Source organism: Corvus moneduloides, chromosome 8 (assembly GCF_009650955.1).
Source record: "Corvus moneduloides isolate bCorMon1 chromosome 8, bCorMon1.pri, whole genome shotgun sequence".
NCBI lineage: Eukaryota > Metazoa > Chordata > Aves > Passeriformes > Corvidae > Corvus > Corvus moneduloides.
In genome coordinates, this window is record NC_045483.1 from 33,918,288 (window position 1) to 33,939,437 (window position 21,150).

At 49.3% G+C, this 21,150-nt stretch overlaps 2 protein-coding genes across 9 annotated transcripts in view; one reads left to right on the plus strand and one right to left on the minus strand.

The window, feature by feature from the left end:
• Positions 1-13,130, minus strand: part of MCU (mitochondrial calcium uniporter) — a 77,017-nt gene extending 63,887 nt beyond the window's left edge. For both annotated transcript variants that reach the window (XM_032116468.1, XM_032116469.1), the window contains exon 1: positions 12,984-13,130. In XM_032116468.1, coding sequence (XP_031972359.1) covers positions 12,984-13,106 — 123 coding nt within the window. In that variant the 5' untranslated portion in view covers positions 13,107-13,130. The remainder of the gene's footprint in view (positions 1-12,983) is intronic.
• A 5,307-nt stretch (positions 13,131-18,437) lies between these two features.
• Positions 18,438-21,150, plus strand: part of MICU1 (mitochondrial calcium uptake 1) — an 84,677-nt gene continuing 81,964 nt past the window's right edge. For all 7 annotated transcript variants that reach the window (XM_032117108.1, XM_032117109.1, XM_032117107.1 and 4 more), the window contains exons 1-2: positions 18,438-18,521; positions 19,739-19,817. The gene's annotated coding sequence lies outside the window, so the exon portion shown is untranslated. The remainder of the gene's footprint in view (positions 18,522-19,738; positions 19,818-21,150) is intronic.

The following is a 21,150-nucleotide window of genomic DNA, read 5'->3' on the forward strand; positions in this document are numbered from 1 at the left end:
GCCTGGGATAGTGGGAGGTGTCCCTGCCCATGGCAGGGGCTGGAATGGGATGGGCTTTAAGGTCCCTTCCAACCCAGGCCATTCTAGGATTCTGTGATATATTAGCAAAGCTGTTAATTGGTTTAATCTCTATCCTAACAGTTTGTGGATTTTTGCCTTAGAACTTGCTAAATAAATGTTTACTAGACAGTGGATGGAGAGAATGCCCAGTTAAATGCTGCAGTGGTAGAAGAGGCACACAATATTGGAAGAAACATAAATTCCCCTCCTTGGAGGTGCTGGAAAAGAGGGATAGCTTCCCCAGCCAGCAAGCAGCTCTGCCCTTCAAGCTCCCTGCTCTTTCCTGAAGCACACACAAATTGCCTCCTTCTCTGCAGCAGCAACCACCCCAGCATCGCTCCCTTGCATACAAATCAAGCTCCAACCCTGGTGCTCCACAGCACAGCCCCAAGTGCAGATTTGACACCACAGAGACACTTCCTAAAGCTCAGGAATGCAATAGCACATTGGAATAGGTCATTATTTTTTACGGCCATGCTACAGAAGTAGAATTTTTATGGTTGGTATTATGAGATGGAGGAAAATTGCTCTGAAAACACAGTTGTATGTTAAGTGGTATGTACCTATACAGAGTAAATGTAACACTAATTACATTTTTTTCCCATTTAGTGGCATTAAACCACAATCCATTCCTACTTAGCCCCTGGAAGCCACACAAGCTGCACTAAGACACCCTGTTCCCAACCAGCCCAGTGTCCATCTGTTTGCAGGATCCTGGAGTCAGGGATGCTCAGCAGCTAAACTTCCTTCTTCACAGCTCACACTTGCAACAGGAACTACTCTGCAATCCCAAAGAAGAGTTTCCAAATGGGAACAAAGAGCAAGTTTAATGTCAGAGGCCAAAAGTCCTCCAAGAGGTCCAAGCAGCCCTTTTCTCTGGAAGGGACTCACAGTCACCACTCAAAGGGCAGTGATTCTTAGAAACTAAATATTTACTCACAGAAAACCTGAGAGAATCCGCACAGCCGCCTCAGCCTTCCCTGAAAAGCTCTTCTGCACCCAGACAAGGAAGGATTCATAAAGGCAAATCACCTGCTTGCACAGGAACTGCAAAAATTCCTTCCTCCAGGCCTCTCTCTGCCAGCGGCGACTACGGCGTTACCCCGGGGCCACCCTGCACCTCCTGCCTTCCACTCCACACTGACTCCTCCAGGAGAACAACCAGCTGCTCCTTCTGCATGCCCTGACTGACAGAGGGACAGGAAAACACCAGTTTTTGCCATCCTCCAACCCAAACAGTAACTTTTCCCAGAGCAAATGGATACAAATCGGAGCATCCTACAACTGCAACCACAAAATTGGTGAGGTTGTGTACGGCCCAGTGTTTCCAGTTTCACAATGGATGCCTGGCAAAGCAGTTCTTCGCCAAAAAACACACTCAAGGAAACCAAGAGAGGGCAAAAAAATTCATGGTGGCCCTAAAACTCAAAAAACACAAGTCATTTTCCACTGTCTCCACTGTGAAATAATCAGCAAAATGCAAAACAACTCTGAAAACTACAAGAAAGCCGGAAATATTTTGATGCTGAAGCTCTGCTCAGTTCACTGCCAGCGATTTGTTAGCAGTATCCATTTAAATCTGCACTCTGCCAGATTACTGTTTCACTGACAGTAATTCCAGATTATTGTTCTAAACTAGGATGATCTTAACACAAGCACAGTAAAGAGAAGATGTTTGTTTGGAAATCAGTTATCTTCAAAGCTGTCTTTTAAAACTCAGTTTCAGCCTACTCTGAGTTAAAACTGCCCCCAGAAGTTTGAGATTCCCCCAAAACCTCTCAGTGGGGGTCTAGGAAGTAAGAGTGGAAATTCAGTCTGAAAATTATCACCAGTCAAATGTCTGAAGGAGATGATTCAACCAACTACGTTCTAAGACATGCTTGTTTACTTTTTGCTATTTCACTTGCATTCCCTTCCAAGTTTTTGCTAATTATTGATCAAAAAATTCATTTGTAATCAAGAAATGTAAAACTGTGCAGAGAGGGATTAATGGCTTGTGCTGGATGAAGCAGACATTCTACACCTCTACATATTCTGTTTGGGTTTGTGCCTTAGAAACTAAACTTGGTGGAAGACAGAAGAAAAGGGAGAGGACAGGGAGAAAATTATTTACCACTGGAGACTCTGGAGTGCTAGATCAGCACATTATATAAAATTAATCTTGCCAGCCACTGCTACTTAGCCCTACTAAGGGAAAAAGAAACAAGCAGCTTCAGCAGCAAAGTGGCACACGTTTTATGCAACTTTATTATTCTGAATCCTACCTGAATATTACTTAAAAGCTTTTCTATAAAGGAAATACTTTATGAACAGCAGCTGGCCAAAAGGCAGATGATTTGCACTCTCACAGGAGGGCATCCTGAAGGCCAGCATTCCCATCTGCTCTCTCCTGGACACAAGGGTTAATTAATATACTGTGTTCAACCTCTGAGCTTCATAGCTCCACACTAGTTACTGTGGAGAGGGAAAGAAAATTAATGGCTGGTCAGAGCTGTGGGCTGAAATGAAGCAAGTGTCTAGTCAGAGCCTGGTTATCCTTCTCCTATCAGATTATCTACCTGGAAAAGCCACATCACAATTAAAGCTGCCAACAGCAATTATAACTGTTAAAAGTTAAAAGTTAAAAGACTTTTCATTAAGGTTCTGCTCCTTCAGTCTCTTGTGAAAAAGTGCAATCAATAGCCCCAAAATGACTTGGTAGTCTTGTTCTCACAGCAAGGATGAGGGGAAAAAAAAACCCTACTAGAAGAGAAAAGCCTTTGCACAGGGGAAGAACTGTGTTTATCACTATTATTCAACAAGGAGAGGAAGGTAACCTTGCAGCAACAGCACCAGAAAGACCAAGGGATGAACAAGAACAGCATCTTTGCACCAAAATTCCCAGAATATGAATCAGGAATACAGAAGAAGTCACTGAAGAGCTCTGATGTGCCTTCAAATTCCTGTACTTATTATAGTAATAGTGATAGATGGCAAAGTGGAATATGAACAGATGACAACAGCTCAAGTGCATCCTATTTTTCATCCACTTTGTTCCCACCCCCATTATTTTTGTCTGCCTGCAACTGTCCTTGCCCTTGATTTTGGGAAATAACCACCTTCCCAGTGAGTCAGTGGGATTTCTTCACACGGATCAGCAAGTTAGCAAGCTGACTTTGAATATCACACAACCTGAACTTCATTAACGGATCTCAAAAACATGAAGTTATTATACTCACAATGTCCTTCCAACTTGGGTGATGCTCTTCGGATCTGCAAGGTAATGGGCAGATATTTTTCACAGCACAAGCTGGAAGGGTTTTGCACTCAGGTAATATGCAATAAATCAAAATTTCTCTACCAAGAAGTTGCATGGATTTCTCTCATGTTTATGTACGAGCTCTTCATGCATCTCAAACAGCCTAGAGCAGAGGTTGAGACTCAGCACAACACCAGAGCAGCAGGAGGAAGATACAGTAACGGCAGCAACAAAAAACCACGTCTTTTCTTCTATTTTGACTGTTATATTTCTTCAGAAACCAGACTGAGGTAGACCTGGCCATGGGAAAAGCCTCACACAACTCAGTGATCATCAGGACTGAAAATTAATATTAAGGTTCAAGCAGCACAGAGATGTAATCAGAGCTGGAGAACTGTGGCTGTAAACATAGCCCATAAAATTCAAGTTTAATCACTTAGGATTAAGTAAATTTCATGCATATGTGGTCAGCCAAGCTGCTCTCTAGCAGCTTGGCCATTTACAGTTATTTAATAACTGTATTAAAGTGTTCCAGAGAATGCTTTTTCCAAGGCAAATCATGGCCAAAATAATACTAAAACTACCCTGTGCTCACAAATGGCAAAAAAAGGGAAATACACTTGAGAACTAAATTAGCCTAGCCTAAAATCAACTCATGGGATGCTAGTTGGTATTATGAAAATGAAAAGCATGACAATAGAAGGCCAAAAGCTTTACTATTATTTTTTTATTAGTTTTCTTTGGAAAAGCTTGGAGGAGGCAGAGCAACAGAGCTGGAGCACATAAAAAGAAATTAACAGAAAACAGAGGCGGGGTTTGGGGGGCTGCTCAGTGGAAAGGAGGTAAGGGCTGACTTAACTTTTCAGCCAAGGAAATTGAGAAAACATGGACTTGACACCCACCCAGTGGGGTCTCCACGTCCTCTCTGGGATTGCAGGGCTACAGCAGGAATTCAGCTTCCTCCATGTGCCTGCAGGCCACGCACGTATTTCCACATTCCCAAGGCTGTAGGGAAGCTTGGAAGTGTTTATGGGTCAGAACCCTGCCTGGAGCATCCTCAGCTCCTGAAGGAGGCAAGCAGAGCTCTTGCAGTGCCATCAAACCCATGCATCGGCTACTGCAGATACACTGGGAACGTGAAGATATTCCTGAGATCCGCCTGTCACATGGCAACGTGCATTCCCCCTAACCTGGAAATCCACACGAATTATGTAAATGCTGCCCTGGAAACTACTGTGGTACTTCGACATCGTAATTCCAAGAACAAACAGCTCTCTCTGGTGCACTCTATTATATAAAATGCCAGGCTAATCATAGCAATTCAGCTTTATGAGTGTTGCCAAATGTCCTAAACAGAAGTAAAAATGGGAGTTACAGTGTTGAGGATGAGTCAGTCACACACCTACCCCTCTACAAAAGGGCAAATGAAGAAATTAATTACATCTGACTGACCACAACAACAAACAGCTCCTCAGGAGCACAGAGGGCTTACTTTAATCCCAAAAGCCACACTGCTCTAGGCTTAGGTGTTCCTGTCTCTTTCTTTCCACTGAAACTGGAATAATTCAGCGAACAACCTCGAGGAGTACAACTGGATCAAACTGGAGTCTGATTATTGTTCCAAAAATCTCTCATCTGAGCCACCAAGAGCAGTTTTTTACTTCCATGAAGAAGTAGGTCATGAAAGCAGCAGCTCCACCAAACTCCCTGCCCCAGATCCAGAGCCCCGTGTGCTCCACACAAACTGGAGCTGTGTGTTACCAGTGTGCTTGGAGTGGGAGAGGGGAGGGCATCCTGCAGAGGATGCAACGTGTGTACCACTGACTGCAAATGGAAAAAAAAACAGTTCAGCACAAGCAAAGGAGCTGCTGTGTGGAGAAAAACTGAATGGTGTGCAGGGACAGTCACCAGAAACAACCCACCTTTGGGGAAAGATGAAAAAAAATCACCACCTGTTAAAAATGTTATTTACAAAACAATTCATTTCGCAAGTGCCTGCACAGTATCAATGCTCTTCTCAAAATCCTACTTCCTTGCCAACTCACAAAACCGTATCTGTGTGGTGTCATATCCTGCCCTGCTCAATCTAGCTCAATAATGAGGTACTTTGTGAAACTGTTTGTTTAAAATTACTCTTGAGCACTAAATGCCAAAAGGAAATATGGAAATGGTCACTCCTACACACACACGAGTGAGTGGCTGATTCAAAACCGTGATTTATTTTCCATGAGAACGTGTGTGAATCTGAGTCACAGTCTTTGTCTTTGGACAAAATTATCCTTAAACTAAAATTCATCTCGGTACTCTCTTCAACTTTATGGTTGGAGAAATCCGTGGCTTTTTGGCTTCAGACCAAAGCTCTGTTTTGGACCATCAGCTTCTCGTTACTTAGCGATGAGACTCGCACCGCGCAGCCAAGCACCGAGGAACGGATGTCTCAGCACCTGCAGTGGCTCCTCTCCCCTCCAACACCACGGTTTCCAGGGTCAGAAACAACAACAGCAGTGTGATGCAGGGCCCTGACCACAGCCTGAATTAAAGCCAAACCGAGAAGTTTTCTAGGCAACTCATGAAGCACAAGGACAGCTCATCTTGAGCTTCTCATTTTCAGAGGTGAAAATTTTTTATATATTCCCTTAATTCAGAAGGGACTATCTGGAGCTGGTTTCATTACTAGCAATATACACTGCTCATAAAGCAACTCTTCTTTCTTAACAGAGACACTGGATTTGGTTCCCTTGAATCCAAGGGAAGGATCCTACTCTCCACTTAAATACAACACCCCCAAACTTGGAAGAAACCACAGAGCGCTGTACGAGTGCAATTATCCAATCTACTCAATATTTAGACAATGAAATTTCTGTTGTCACTGCCTCAGGAACAAGTCCCTGGATAACAGGAATAGCCTTGCAGCGAGCAGGAGGCTCCCATGGGAACCCTTTGTGCTGCAGACGCCCTCACGCATCACAAACATGACAGGCTCCACCACCCGACCAAACCTTCCACTCACCCTTTCCCCCTCTGCAGGAAGCCAAGAGGATTTCCCAAGTCACATGACAAATCAGGGCATTTTCATTCCAAAAAAGGAATCACATTTTTCTCTCCCTGGGAAATCTCTGCAGTTTTTCACTTCACTGTTATTTCAGGGAGAAAATAACTTCTGCCGCCAGCTTTCCCTCCCGTCTCTCCCCGCCCCAGGAATCTTTGTGATGTTTGGGACAGGTTTCCAATTAATTTAAATGACTATTAAAAGGTTGCTGCTGCACTGCATATTCACGGTGTGAATGTGAGTTTTGTCCAGAAGTAGAAAACACGAGCAGGACGTGGAATGTCAAACTATTCTCAGTGGCAAGCATGAATAATGATAGAACAGGAATCGTGCAGGAAAATTTGTATAGAAAAACCATCATCCAGACCCCAGACATTTCTTTTTAACACACAAGTTGAAAAAAAATCCCACATCACTCCTGTGCTATCTTGGGCAGCCCATTTTCTCTTAATATCTTCATTTGTCAGAGTAGTACTTAAAACTGTCATTTTTGGAGTTGCTTTGCCGGGCAGAAAACTCATCATCACTTAAGTCCAAACATCTAAGAAAAATTACAAAGCTAAATTATGAGGATGTATTTTTAAAGAATGGTTGAAGTGGAGTGAATAACTATTTCCTCTTGCAATAATCTGTCACAACTAATTTCCTTCCTACTCTGATTATGTCTCACAACCTGCACCCTGGCCAGCAAACATCCTTTTGCTGTTCCTTCTGCAGGGTTCAGCTGCGAATCCAAAAGAGCTCAACATCATCAGGAATCAGTTCTGGCAGAAGACAACAAGACTGACAGAGTACGAGACTGACAATCACCCAGAGCTGGTTTTTATGGTGGTTGGTCACTGGTAGATCCTTCCCAAGTTACATACCGAAGTGAAATTTGAGTTTTAATTATTCCAACAGGCAGCGTCAGAGATTGAGAGTTTCCACATTGCAGTCCTTTCCTCCTGGGGAAGCCAACAAAAGCAAATTGCTGAAACGAGCTCTACATTTGCTAATTCCTTAAGAGCTGCCAAGAATGCAGAAAAAGATAGTGGACATGCTCTGTGTGCTTTACATGAGACAAAAGCCATACCCCACAGGCTTGTCCTGCTGGAAACTAATTCCACACCACACTCAAGTGCCGCATATTTTCATCTTCATTAAGATGACATCTCATTTTGATGACCAATTGAGACCCTAATAACAGAGAGAAAACCCTTTGCCAAATCTTTAGTGGCAGAAGCCCAAGTAGTTTAATTTTCGTCATTAAATACTCAAGGACAAAACAGCCCTTAAAGCATGATTGCTGTAGTTTGCCCTGGAAAAGTGAAAATATAATGAAATCCCCATCAGCAATATCACAGGTGGTCTCTCACGCCAAGAGCACTCCAGAAATAAGAAGTATTCCCCCATGGTGAGCACAGAGAACACAGTTTCATCTAGTTTCAACAAATTCCAAATTTTTCAAGTATAGTTCCTCATCCTACCAGCAGCCACAGAAGCAGAAAGCAGCAGTTGGGATTTTAGGAAGAGTGGCTGAGCACCAACTGACACTGCAGTAAATGAATAATTATTTTTTAAAAAAACCAAGCCACCCAAATCTAGAACAATTTCTACATTTACACAGACCTACAACCAGAAGAATAATTTAAATTGCATATTTGAGTCAGCTCAATGCTATTTTATAGAATGGCAAACCGGTGACTCATAGCACAAATCAGAAATGAAGTCATAAAAGTTACGTTTCACCCTTCAGACTGGGTGGGACCTAACCTCACAGAAAGCTTCCTCTTTAAGATGAATCTTAAAACAGCTTTAGGAAAAGAACAACTATGTTTCTTCTTCTCTTTCCAAGACTTAACTCTGGTCAGGAGAGCTGTACCCCTCCTGTGTGAGCACAGCCGAGAAATATTCCCCTTGTGGAACAAGACCTGCCCTGAAATTTTTTTATCAGTGACTGGATCAACTTGATCATGACTGTAACTTCCTTTCCCATCACGGACCCTAGATACAAAGTCTTTATTATTCCCATGGGATCAATAATAAATAAAAACAGGTAATATCATCAAATAACTGTCAAAAAACCCCAAACCAACATCTAGTCCTCACTGTATTGTGCTCCTCTTTCACTCAGAGAGAGCCCTGAAATTCTGACTTTAGCCGCTTTCATACATCCAAAAATATTTGCTGGTCATCCCCTTGAAAGCTTTTGTTCATGAAAGAAAAAAAAAAAAAGGCAAAAAAAAAAAAGCAAAAAAAGCCCAAAATTTTTAATCATTCCTTGGAAAATCACAATCAGCAGTATGCCAGGTCAGGAAAGCAGCAGTACAGTTAATTAAACTAGTTTGCCAGCTTCCATCCTCAGCAAAAACACACCCCACAGTCTTCCAAGTCTCACCAGCCCTGCAGCCGCTCGCTGCCGCTGCCTGGGTTCTGTGGGTGCCAAGCTCCACCTGACAATTTGTTTCAAGAGCCGGGCAACAACAGGGCAATGAACTGCAGCTTGTGTGACAGTGAGGGCTTGAGGTGGTCCTGCAGGAAATTATGACCACACTGTTGAACTACAGGTTCTCTGGAAGTCAATGCTGCATAGGGAAAAAAACCCACCAAATGCACGTCGTATCTGTGCTGAGAAAAAGGCAGCCGCAGCAGGATGTCCCCTGCATCCTGCTCTTGAGCCTTATCCCATCTTTCCTTGGCACAGAGCAAGACCTTTGCAGGATATGCTTTCCACTACATCCTTAAACCTGGGCTACCTGCACCAAAATCCTACTTGGCTCGGAGGATGGATCAACACAGGTAAGCCTGGTCCTCAGCTGGAACAGAAAGAAAAACCTGCAGGTTGTCCAATACCTACTCAAAATCTGGCTGCGGCTCAGGTGGGTTCAGTTTTTCCTTCTTAGGCTTAGAAGTCGTCACTAGGAGTCAATATTCCTGATTTGCCCAGAACTGCCAGGATGAAGTACCACAGGAATGCCACACACAGCCAAGCCCTTGATTTTCTATAGGTATTTTTGCACCAGCTGATTACATTCCAATCCAATGTGACTCAACCCCTGGCTACAGGCACCAGGAAACGCAGTAACAGGAGCCTCTAATCTCTGCAGGAAGAAAGCCACCAGGATTAGGCATTCGACACACAAAAGCAGAGCATTTTATTTAAGTATTTTGTCTACCACCACATAGTTGACAACCATTTATAGCTTGCTTCCCTGTGAAGCTTCTCCCGTACTGCTTCCCAGCCTCACTACACCTCAGCCCTTGGGAAGCCGACCCTCAACTTTGACAAGCAGGAGACAAGGAAAGGCCTTCCCGTGTTCCATTAGGAAGGTCCCTCTGAGGAATATCCCCACTTTAATTCTCTCTCCACGCTCCTCAGAGGGCAAGCTGTACAACAGGATGTGTGGCCACCCAAACATTCCCCCTCACATTACAACGCCCCAGCCCACTCCAGCACTCTCTCCACTGCAAACACATTTGCAAACTCTCCCCTCTCCTCTTCCGCAAGGCTTCCTCCACTCTCATGTATGTGCAGCTCAGCTGGGAGAGTGGAAAGAGGTGCAGCCTCTGACAGTTCTGCTCCAAGTCCATTTATTCATCTCTGTCATATTCTTCCAATGCTATGGATGCCCCAGCTCCTCCACGGTTAGGCCTCCTCACCCTGCCCAGCCATCCCAAAATGTAAACCACCATCACGCTCAGAGGGCAGACCGACAAATATCAATAAAAACTTCCTTCTTCTTGCTTATCCCTACTCCAGGATCAATGAATGAACTTCTCATTCAAGTTTCTTGCATCCCCCTCCCCAGACCTTTCACCCCTTGTGATCCTGCTGTTTGGGATAGAATATAAAGATTCGTGGTCTTTCTCCCTAAGGGACTGCTCCTGTGGGAACACCTACATGCTGAGCCTGCTGAGCTTTCCCAACTCCCTCAGGTTGCAGAACTCCCAGGCTAGCTGTGAATGCTTCATTCAAGCCCTGTGTCTCCCAGTATTACTGTACTCCCAACTGTTCCTTCATAACCCAAGTATTTGTTCATGAGTAGGGACCTCCTCGCCCTCTCTCCCATTTGGCGTTACCAAAACCTCCTCCTTTGCACTTTATCCATCTGGAGGAGTTTTTTGTTTGTTTTAAAGCACTGTCCTCTCACAGTACTCTGGTCTACTGGTGCAGTTTCTTCCAGTATTATTTATATTGTTTTTGAAAGAACTCATCCATAAGACCATCTAGCATTTCCACCCTATTTCAAAGAAGGCCCATTTAATTTATCAGCTCTGCTAGAAACCAGCCATCCTGAGAAGTATCCAAGTAGAATTGATGGAACTGAAAACAGCACTGCCCAGACATGCCTGATGTAACCAACCTATTAATTACACCCCTATTATACAAACTCTTCCTATGCCTTTCCTAATATAACCTACAGTCTCAGGAAGCTTGTGCATCGCAGTCCCATCACACAGCGGGATCAAATCTTCATCAGCCATAACTGACTGATGTGAGCCTAAACTGTCCTAACCGCCTCTGATAACAAAGATTGAGCAGCCTTCCCAGGAAATAATTCAGCATTTCACTGCTCTGACTGTCAGTAGAGATTCCCAGCACCTCACCAAACCCCTCTTCTCACACTCTGAGTCCATTATTTCTCCCACTCAACACAGATTTTTCTGGTTTTCCGCTTCTTCTTTGCGGCAACACCTCCTTTCGATTTTCTCTTTATTTTGAAGAGCTCCAGTTGCTTTAATTTCTCCTTGGAGATCATTTATTCCAGGATTCAGCCGCTCTCTGGTCTCTACTCTCTCTCAGCGGTCCGCACAGTTTCTCATGTGCGGCGTGAGGGAAAGGATAACTCATCTCTGCTGTGAGGGGATAACCAGGCACGTCACAGACGCTGCCAAAAGGAACTGCCAGGACCCTGGATCCTGATCTGCTTGCACCCAATCTCTTGGTTCTCAGGGATTCAACCAAACCATCCTGCCCACAACATCCCTGTTGAAAAAAACCCCAAAACTAACGGCTGCAACAGCACAGCCAGGCTGCCAAAAAATCAAACAGCACAGCCCAACTAAAGCCAGGAAAGCTTTCTAACCATCAGTACCCAGGACATGAGTGAAATCCTCCTCCTTCCCCAAGCTCCGGAAGGAGATGGCTCTGACAGAAGGATTTTAACATGCCCACACCTCAGTCACGTCCGCTCAGCATCCCGGGCAAACGCAGCAGATTCACGGTATTTTTAATGGTTTTTTATGATTTTCTCACACATTTACTGCTACACTTAGCCCAAGGAGCGAAACCAAGCACGAATCTGAGCCTCTGTTAAATTAATCGCAAAGGTCAATTTAAATTTAGATAAATACAAATTACTTCCAGGGCCGCACCCCTAAAGGAGACAGCTCGAACATTAATTACAGAAGCTGGAAAAGCCATTCCACACCTGAGCAGGGGCCGGGATTAACCGTGCAGTCAGCACGGCGGCACGAGTCACACTCCACACGTGGGAGCGAGCGCGCCGCGAATGCGGGACTGCCGGGATCCAGACACTCGATACCGACGGAGCCTCCGGCATCCCGGGGCTGCCAAAACACAGCGGCAGCGCCCGAGGAGCGAGCGGCACCCCGGAGATACCGGGCACAAACAACTCCTTGAACAGCACCCGAGGGACCACAGCGATGTGTCCGCTGCTCCAGCGGAGCTCAGAGCCCGCTCCGCCACCTGCTTAATGCACAACTGCGGTGGCTCCGCGCAGTTCCGTGATTACTTGTTTGGAGCAAAACAAAGGAGCGACAGGTGCACACCTCCGACAGAAGCTCTTTTAGAGGCAGCAATAAAACAGATTGTGGCAAAAGCCAGAAGGATATCCCACGGTTACACACTGTTCCCTTAGTTTAAAAAGAAAAAAATAGGGAAAAAAACCTCTCCCGGTATTTTTAGCAAATCTTTCGAGCTCCAAGACACAACCTGCTGCCTTTACAGGTTTTTTCCGCCCTGAGACACATGGGAAGCCGTGTGCTGCCAGTCTCCTCTTTTCCTGGCAAAGCCCCCAAGGAAGAGGGAGCGAACAGAGCCTGGCTGGCTTTGCCCCCCTCCCTCTCCAACCCGCCGCACCGACGGGGATGTGGGAAACCCCCCGAGCGCCTCTCCCTTGGCTGACCTTGAGGGGGGGGCGGGAAGACAAGGGAGGAACAACACAACCGGGGGAAGAGGCGCTGCGCTGCCCGCTCGGGTCGGTGCCGCCGCTGCCGCTCCCGGTCCCGCTCCCGGCGGGAGCTCCGCGCCCTCCGCGCCCCCCCCGCTCCCGGCGGCCCCCGGCGCCACCTGGCGGCCGCGCCCCGCCGCGACCCCCGCCCCGGCAGCGCGGCCCCGGAACACCGGGCAGCGCCGGCAGCACCGCCCGTTCCCGGGGCGCGCGGGGCAGGCGGGCCGCGAGCTGCCGCTGCCGGAGCGCGGCCGGGAGGGCTCCGCTGCCGCCGCCCGCCGCGCTCAAGTTTCACCCGGTGACGGCGCTAAGAATAAGCGCGCAGCTGGCGGAACGGAGGCCCGGGAGCCGCCACGAAAACGCCGTGGGGCCGCCGTGGGGCCGCCGCAGAGCCGGGGCCCCCGCGCCGCCCGGCGGCACCGCGCCCGCCTTCTGAAGGGCACACGGCTGCCGCCTCACTCACCGTCCGGTGTCGCTGCTGCTGGCGGCGCCGGCCCAGCGCCGGGAAGCGGCCGGCGGCGGTGAGCGCGGCGGGGCGGCGGCCGCAGAGGAGGAGCGGCAGCGCTCTGCCCGCCGTGGCCGCCATCGCGCCGCTGGAGCCGCCCCACGCTGCGGCGGCGGTGCTGCTGCCGCCCGGGCGGGGCGGGGCGGGGCGGGGCGGGGCGGGCGCGCGGGGAGCAGCTGGGCGGGGCCAGCCGGCGCCGCTGGCCAATCGCGGCGCCCCTCCGGCCGGCCCGGGGCTCACACAGCCAATCGGCGCTCAGCGGGCGGGCGGCCCAGAGAGGCCATTGGTCGGTGGGCGGAGCCCTGCGCGGGCCCGAGGGCACGGAAAGTACTCGGCGGGGCCAAGAGGGGCGGGGCCAAGAGGGGCGGGGCCAAGAGGGGCGGGGCCAAGAGGGGCGGGGCTGGGAGGAGAGGGCGGGGGCGCGGGGGGACCCCGAAGGGAGAACGGCCGGGGAGGGGATGCAGGGAGACGGGGAGCACCGGGAAAGGGGTGCAGGGATGCACTGGGGAGGGGATGCAGGGAGACGGGGAGCACCGGGAAAGGGGTGCAGGGATGCACTGGGGAGGGGATGCAGGGAGACGGGGAGCACCGGGAAAGGGGTGCAGGGATGCACTGGGGAGGGGATGCAGGGAGACGGGGAGCACCGGGAAAGGGGTGCAGGGATGCACTGGGGAGGGGATGCAGGGAGACGGGGAGCACCGGGAAAGGGGTGCAGGGATGCACTGGGGAGGGGATGCAGGGAGACGGGGAGCACCGGGAAAGGGGTGCAGGGATGCACTGGGGAGGGGATGCAGGGAGACGGGGAGCACCGGGAAAGGGGTGCAGGGATGCACTGGGGAGGGGATGCAGGGAGACGGGGAGCACCGGGAAAGGGGTGCAGGGATGCACTGGGGAGGGGATGCAGGGAGACGGGGAGCACCGGGAAAGGGGTGCAGGGATGCACTGGGGAGGGGATGCAGGGAGACGGGGAGCACTGGGGAGGGAGTTCACCAGGGAGAGGCTGCAGGAAGATGGGGTGCAGCAAAGGCACCACCATGGCCCTGGGGATGCAGCGTGGGGGTAGCACAGGGATTTGGGGTGCTGACTGGCACCGCACCCAGTAGCAGTTTCAATGAAGGGTATGAAAAGTATGTGACCAAAAAACATATACATATATATATATATATATATATGTATTGCAGACATGGTGGGCTGGGCTGCCAGCGTAGACCTTGCAGCACCTGGGCTAAATAAGCAATCTGTGCTCAGCTTGCTCTTGAAAGATGATGTATGTGGATTATTTTTCTTAGAAAAGACTTTTTCCTCTGGCCCAAGAGTTACTACAGCACTGATGGCAGCTGCTTTTTAATTCCTGAGAAGGAATAGTCCAGAAGGGAAATGAGCCTATCGCTTTTAATATTGGAAGTGGCCCCACAACTGCTCGTTAGAAAATGGAGCTTTAAAAAATATTAATGCACAAGCAGTTCCCATGTGCAGCAGTGACACCATTCCAGCGGGGACTGAAGCACTTTCGTGGCTTAAAAGCACCTGGGATCCTGCAATACTGCCATTTTTTGAAGTTGAGGAGCCTGGGTTCTTGCTGTGGAGCAATGGGGCAACACCTCCTGGCAGGTGAGGAGAGGAGGATGCTCTGGGAACGAATGGGGAAAAAGCTGTGAGAAGGCTGGACGTTGCTGAGGGCATCAGGGACTCGTGGGCTGAGAGACTGGGGCTGTTATTTACCCCTCTGTTTCTAAAAATACGGAGAGGAGCACGACCAAGTCATGGGATGACACAAATGTGCTTCAGCATCACCCACACCACCACAACACTCCTTTTTCCATCCCCACCTCCCTCCAGTGCTGCTTTCCACAAGTCCTGATGGGTTGCTCTAAGCTTTTCCCCAAGCAATGTCATTTTGGAGATTGTCCCTGAGCAATCCTCCATCTCAGTCCTCATTTCTGGCTGGGTTTTTCCTGCAGGGAAGAGCTTTCCCTTCTTTCTCTTTGTTGGCTGGGAAAACATGGTTGAAGCTTCAACTGTGTCCTTCTGGAAGGATTTACCCACTGTCTTTCCAACTCCACACATTTAGCATTTCAATGATTATTTGCTTTTTCTTGGAAAATCAAGGAGACAAATTGCAGCAGCAGCTGCTCCCGAGCTTCATTGCTCAGACCGGAATGAGTCTTTGCTTCATCCCTGCTTGTCGTATTTCCCTCTCTCTCCTGTCATGTTGAAAACTGATGGCAGAAGGAAAAATGCTTCAAAACAAGGATTTCGAGTAGCAAAGCCCTCAGTGATGACTCCACAGTAGATGATGTTCCCACGCACATCCCGGCAAAGGAGTCACCTCATGGACCACAGCCAGGGTTTCCCTCTCTGCGACATCAGCCTCTCCCTGGGACAGTTCCCAGCATCCCGGCACAGTGGGATTAAAAGCCTAAAAATGGCAAAACTGTGGTTAATGCAGCCTGGAGGAGCTGGAAAAGAAAATATTAGAAAAGCAGGAAAGGGGGAGGAAGGAAGCCCCAGGATGACAAAGGTCCCGGGGAGGTCCCTTTGGGGCAGAGCCACCTCTTCTCACCATAAACCACCCACCCCTACACTTCTTTTTGCCTGGCTGAGCACAGACATCTTTAGGATGAGCCTGTGCTGTCCTCCTCATGGGGTTTCCTACAGGGATCGGTGCCGGCAGCTCCAAGGGAGGACAGGAATGGGCACGGCGAGCAGACCCTGCCCCAACCCTCTCCTATTCCTTACTCCTCCAGCCACTCATATTCTGTATTTAGATCTTTATTTATCATTAAAGAGGAGCTGGGAATGACCGAAAATAAAATTTTAGTCAGAGTTTAAACATTTCCAGGGAATATTTGGCAGAGGTGGGGGAAGACGGGCTGTGAGCAAAGGCTGAGGGCAGCAGAAAGGGCAAAAATTCATTAGCAAACCCGTGCTGAGTGTGTGGGCACTCACTGCAAAGCACAAACATGGGAATTAAATGTGAGTCCTGAGATCAATACCCCAGGCAATTAAATGAGCCAGCAGGGAATGGCTCCCCAAGGCGCAGGGAGTCGGAAGGGTGAGGATATTGGCACCAAAATGAAACCCTGTCATTTTAGGTCAAATAGCTCCTGCTAGAAGCATCTTCCACTCTCGGAAAACCTAAATAAAATAATGTATTTAACAAGGCTTTCTCCTGGTGCTTATAATTACAGCTGGCTGAATATTGGAAAGCTGCTCCTGAGAAGAATTGCTGGAGAAAAGCACACCAGCGTTTGCAATTAATATTATTGCAGTGGGAAAGGCTGAAGTGGAAAATTTAAGCTTCAAACCCTCATCAACCATCCCAACACTGCCAAGACAGGCATGGATTGTTCCCTCCTGCAAAAAAAACCCCACTGATGTAAGAGAAAGTGGGTGTGTGATAAGCCATAGGCAAAGCTATCACTTTGGAAAACCTGCTCAAGCCCCAAAGTTCTTGGATTAAATAAGCCAGCTAGGAAGAAAAAAAACCTAAAGGATCTTTTAGTTCATAGATTCATCACTTTCCCCATGGTATTTAAATTTAGGATTAGCCAATTTTACTCCTACAGATGTCCAGGGTTGTGATACAGCAGAATCTGGCACCTGGAGATTGATGCAAAATCCTGCAGGTGCATCGGGCATAGGTGGATGAGGAAATTCAGGAGGATCCCAGGTCCAAGGGCATTTCATCTCCCTTTATTTAGAAGAAAGGTTGGTGTTTTCAGGTTACTGCAGATAAAACAGCACAGCCCTGAGATGGGGGGCAGAGTCCACGTGCCAATAAAGGAATGGTGCTGGCCACCTTCCGTAAGCTGAGCACTGCCCAGCTTCTCGTGGAGCAATAGGATAGGGGGGAAAATTCCTCTGGACTGGGCAGGATGGTGATCCCTGTCTCATCACAGGACTCAGACCTGAGTTACCCAAACATGCCAGTGTTTGCTGGCTGCTTTTCCCACCCCTTTTTGGGATCTGGAGATGGCCAGACCTCAGCCCCACAGAGACCCCTCTAAACCTCTGGGATCCCCTTAAGCCTCAACAAAAGGTTCATCCTAAAAATCCCTGCGGCGTTCTTGCTGTGGGAGGGCAGTGTCAGGATTCAGCAGCCTCCTGTATTCCTCAAGAGCAATCGTTGTCTATTTATGCCTCCAGAAAATGTGTTTTTTAACGGGGGGTACATTAAAGCCTGAGGAGAGCCAACCTAAGAGGCATCTGGAAGCAACTAAAATTAAAATACCTAAAATTAGCCTCCTCAGCAGTGAATCCTCCCTCTGATCTAGATGCCGAGGTGCACATGACCCAGGCGTGCCTTTCTCACTTTCCCTTCCCGCTGCCATCCCATTCCTGAGCTGCTGGGCACGGCGGCAGCTGCTGACACACCCACCCACGACCCCGGGGAAGGAAGGAATTCCTCCCTGGGAGGGTGGGCAGGCCCTGGCACAGGGTGCCCAGAGCAGCTGGGGCTGCCCCTGGATCCCTGGCAGTGTCCAAGGCCAGGCTGGACACTGGGGCTTGGAGCAGCCTGGGACCGTGGAAGGTGTCCCTGCCCATGGCAGAATGAGATGATCTTTAAGATCCTTTCCAACCCCTTAACATCCTATGATTCTATGATTACACACATATATAGAAGCCCCTGAGACCCCATATACCACTCTTTCAGGCCCTGTACACAAGTCCTTCAGCCCTGCTACCCAGGACCTATAGAGATGCTCTCTGTACACTGCATACAAGCCTTTCAGGACCTATACATAAGCCCCTCAGACCCTATAGACAGGCCATTCAGAGCATATATATATATATCTCTATACACCATAGATAGATAGGCCCCTGAGACACTATATACAGACCTTTCAGCATATATATATATATGTTTATAGGCTCCTCACACCCTATATACAGACCTTTCAGACTATCTATTCAGGTGGGCCCCTCAGACCTTATACACAGACCTTAAAGAACCCACATGTATATAAATATAGGCCCCTGAGACCCTACATACGGGCCTTTCAGTATGTGTATAAGCCCCTGAGGCCCCACACACGCTCTTTCAGGCCCCGTACCCAATCCCCTCAGCTCCTACACGCAGGACCCGTAGGAACACTCACCACACGCTGTATAAAAGCCTCTCATGACCTACACAAAGACGTTTCTGAACCCTTACACACGCACGGACCCCCCCCCAAAACCCACACCGACCTCCGAGCACCTCACGGCGCCCGGCAAACGCCGAGGCCACGCCCACCAGGAACAGGCCACGCCCACCAGGAACAGGTCACGCCCACCACGGGCAGACCACGCCCACCAGGGACGGCCACGCCCACCAGGAACAGGCCACGCCCACCAGGAACAGGCCATGCCCACCAGGAACAGGTCACGCCCACCACGGGCAGACCACGCCCACCAGGGACGGCCACGCCCCCCGACCGCGCCCCTGTACGCAGGCCCCGCTCCCGGAAGCGCGCGCGGTGGGCGGGGCGGCGGGAGCGGCTGAGGGCTGCGGTGAGCAGGGGCGTGAGGGGGCCCGGAGGTGGGGAAGGGCGGACGGCTCAGGGCTGGGGAGTTCATGGTCCCGGGGCTGCGGCGTTCCGGGCCCGGAGGTTGAGGGGGGCCTGGGCTGAGTGGGTCTCAGGACCGGAGCTGGGGGGACTCCCGGGCCCTGGGGGAAGTTCAAGGCCCCGGAATATGGGGGTCTTCTTAGGCCATAGGGCTGAGGGGAGTCCCGAGGGCTGAGGAGGGGTTCCTGGGCCCCGGCAGTGGAAGCGGGTCTCGGGGCAAGGGGAAGTCGCAGGCCCCGGGAATGGGAGGGTCCTTCCTCCCGTTGCTGGAGGATCCCGGGACTGAGGGGTCCTAGGCACCGGGGCTGAGACAGAGGTGCTGCCCGGGAAAAACAGGTTTTCCGGCACACACGGGGCTCAGGATGCCGTGTTCTTCTGGCTTCTCCATCCCCGAGTCCCGCGGTAACACGGTGACTTCACCCCTGTGGAATAAACCCGCGGCTCTGGGGCTCCATCGCGGCGCTCAGAGGAAGGAGGGATCCCGCCGGCGCTCTGGGCCGAGGGGCCCTGCAGGGAGTGTTTTGGGGAGCTCTCACACTGTGCGAGGAGTTAGGTTTGGAATAGCTTTATTGCTGGGTGCGGGATCGCCGGCGGCGCAGCCCGGGCTTTGTGAGTTATTGCCGTATGTTAGTTAGAGCTTATGGCAAACGACTTTCTCTTAATAGAGGCTCTTTAAAGCTTTAACTCCGCTGAATGGCCCCAGCTGTGTTTGATGTGCAGTTTGCGTCGGAAAACCTTTAGGGTGAATAAACTTTAGAGTTAATAAACTGCTCAGAGCATAGAAATGCCTGATGTTTATCACGACCTGATTTATGTGTTCTGTACTTGCCTGTAGTTTAATGAGCTGCTTGGGAAAGATGGTAAATCTGACTGTTTTTAGTGGGGTCTAGGGGGGGTGGGCAGGTCAAACCAGGCAGGATTTTTGGAGGTTTCTTCTCTAGAACCCTCATTGCCAGCTCGGGCTTGAGTTAAAGGCCTGGCTTATCTTTAATTCCTTTATTCAGCTGTTGACCATTTTCCCCCTCCTGGCTTTTTTTGGCGCAGTCTGAGATGCATTTCCTGAGGTCGATATGTGTAAGCATTGCAGGGCATGACTGCCAGGAGGGAAATTGTGTGCAGCACAAAGTTATGATCTTTATTATGTTTCTTTCTCGTGTTTAGAACACAGCCCAGCTGAGAAATACTTCCCTGTCTTCTCTGTGACCTCTTGACCTGCAAACTGGGAGCAAACACGCTACAGGTGAGGATGGTGTTGCTGAGTGCTGGGCCGTGCAACTCACTGCTCTCAAGTGCTTTAACTCTGATGAATTAATCATTTGGTTGATTGTTACCCTTAATATACCCTGTGTGGAATTATTCTTGTCCTGAAGCGTTCCCTTGGGCCTTGTCTTAAAGCTGTAGGAGAATGAGTTGCCTTTTGGCAGTGTGCAAAGTTCTGCTGACTTCCCTGGTGCAGGTGCTTGGGCACAATGAGCCCTGGAAGAAGTTTGTCTGCCTGTAGCTTTCTGTCAACCCAGCCTCAGTTGTGCCACTTTCGTAAAATGTAAAAAAAACCCCAACACCAAAAAACCTTAAGTGCTCACTAAAAATGTGTTTGAACATAGAGAGGTATAAAAAAAAGCCCCAACAAACAGACAACCAAAGCTAATAAAAGATGCTTAAACTATGTATTTGTCCATCTGGAGCAGCAGAGCACTTAATAGCTTCCCAGTGCCAGAGGGCAGGGATGGATGGGCTATTGGGAAGGAATTGTTCCCTGGCGGGGTGGGCAGGCCCTGGCACAGGGTGCCCAGAGCAGCTGGGGCTGCCCCTGGATCCCTGGCAGTGTCCAAGGCCAGGCTGGACACTGGGGCTTGGAGCAGCCTGGGACAGTGGGAGGTGTTTACAGCGACTCTTAAGCTCACGTAACCTCTCTTTATTTCCTTGTGAAAGTGGTTTGTTCTCCCAATGACCCATTTTCTGCAGAAACTTTAGTGATATTCCCTAATGCTTCCTGAACTAAAGAAGCTGAAATCCCATGCCCTGGAGGAAAAAGAATGATGTGCCTTGACTCCATCATTACTGTCTGCCTGCTGGGGACCCTCTGGAGTGCCCTGTGTGTCTCTGGTGTCTGTGTCACTTCTCCGTGCAGGTTCCTGTTGCACCTCCCGGGTTCCTGGGTAAGCTGCCAGCAGAGTTTGAGGAGAGATGGTCCCATTGTCCTCAGGCTGCTTAACAGAACAAACTGCAAGACTTGCAAATCATTTGAAGTCTGGGCAGGGCTTTGAAGTAGCATCGCAGAAGTGTTATATTTTTCAGGTGATAATTGAGGGAGCCATCAGCATGTTTAGATCTGGAATGTGGAAATAACCATTTTGGTTTTCTTGAGCAAAGTAAGTTCTGCATCATATTAAGTTTATTATAAAAACACATTCTTTCTTGCTGTTCCAGTTGCTGCAGTAACACTTCCTGAAGTGACCTGGGATATCGAAATACTTGGGTTTTTCTTCCCAAGTTCCCAGTTGACATATTGGGGCCCAATATTTTAACACAGCTCAGTGCAGTGGGGCTGAGGATGCTTGTGTACAACAATA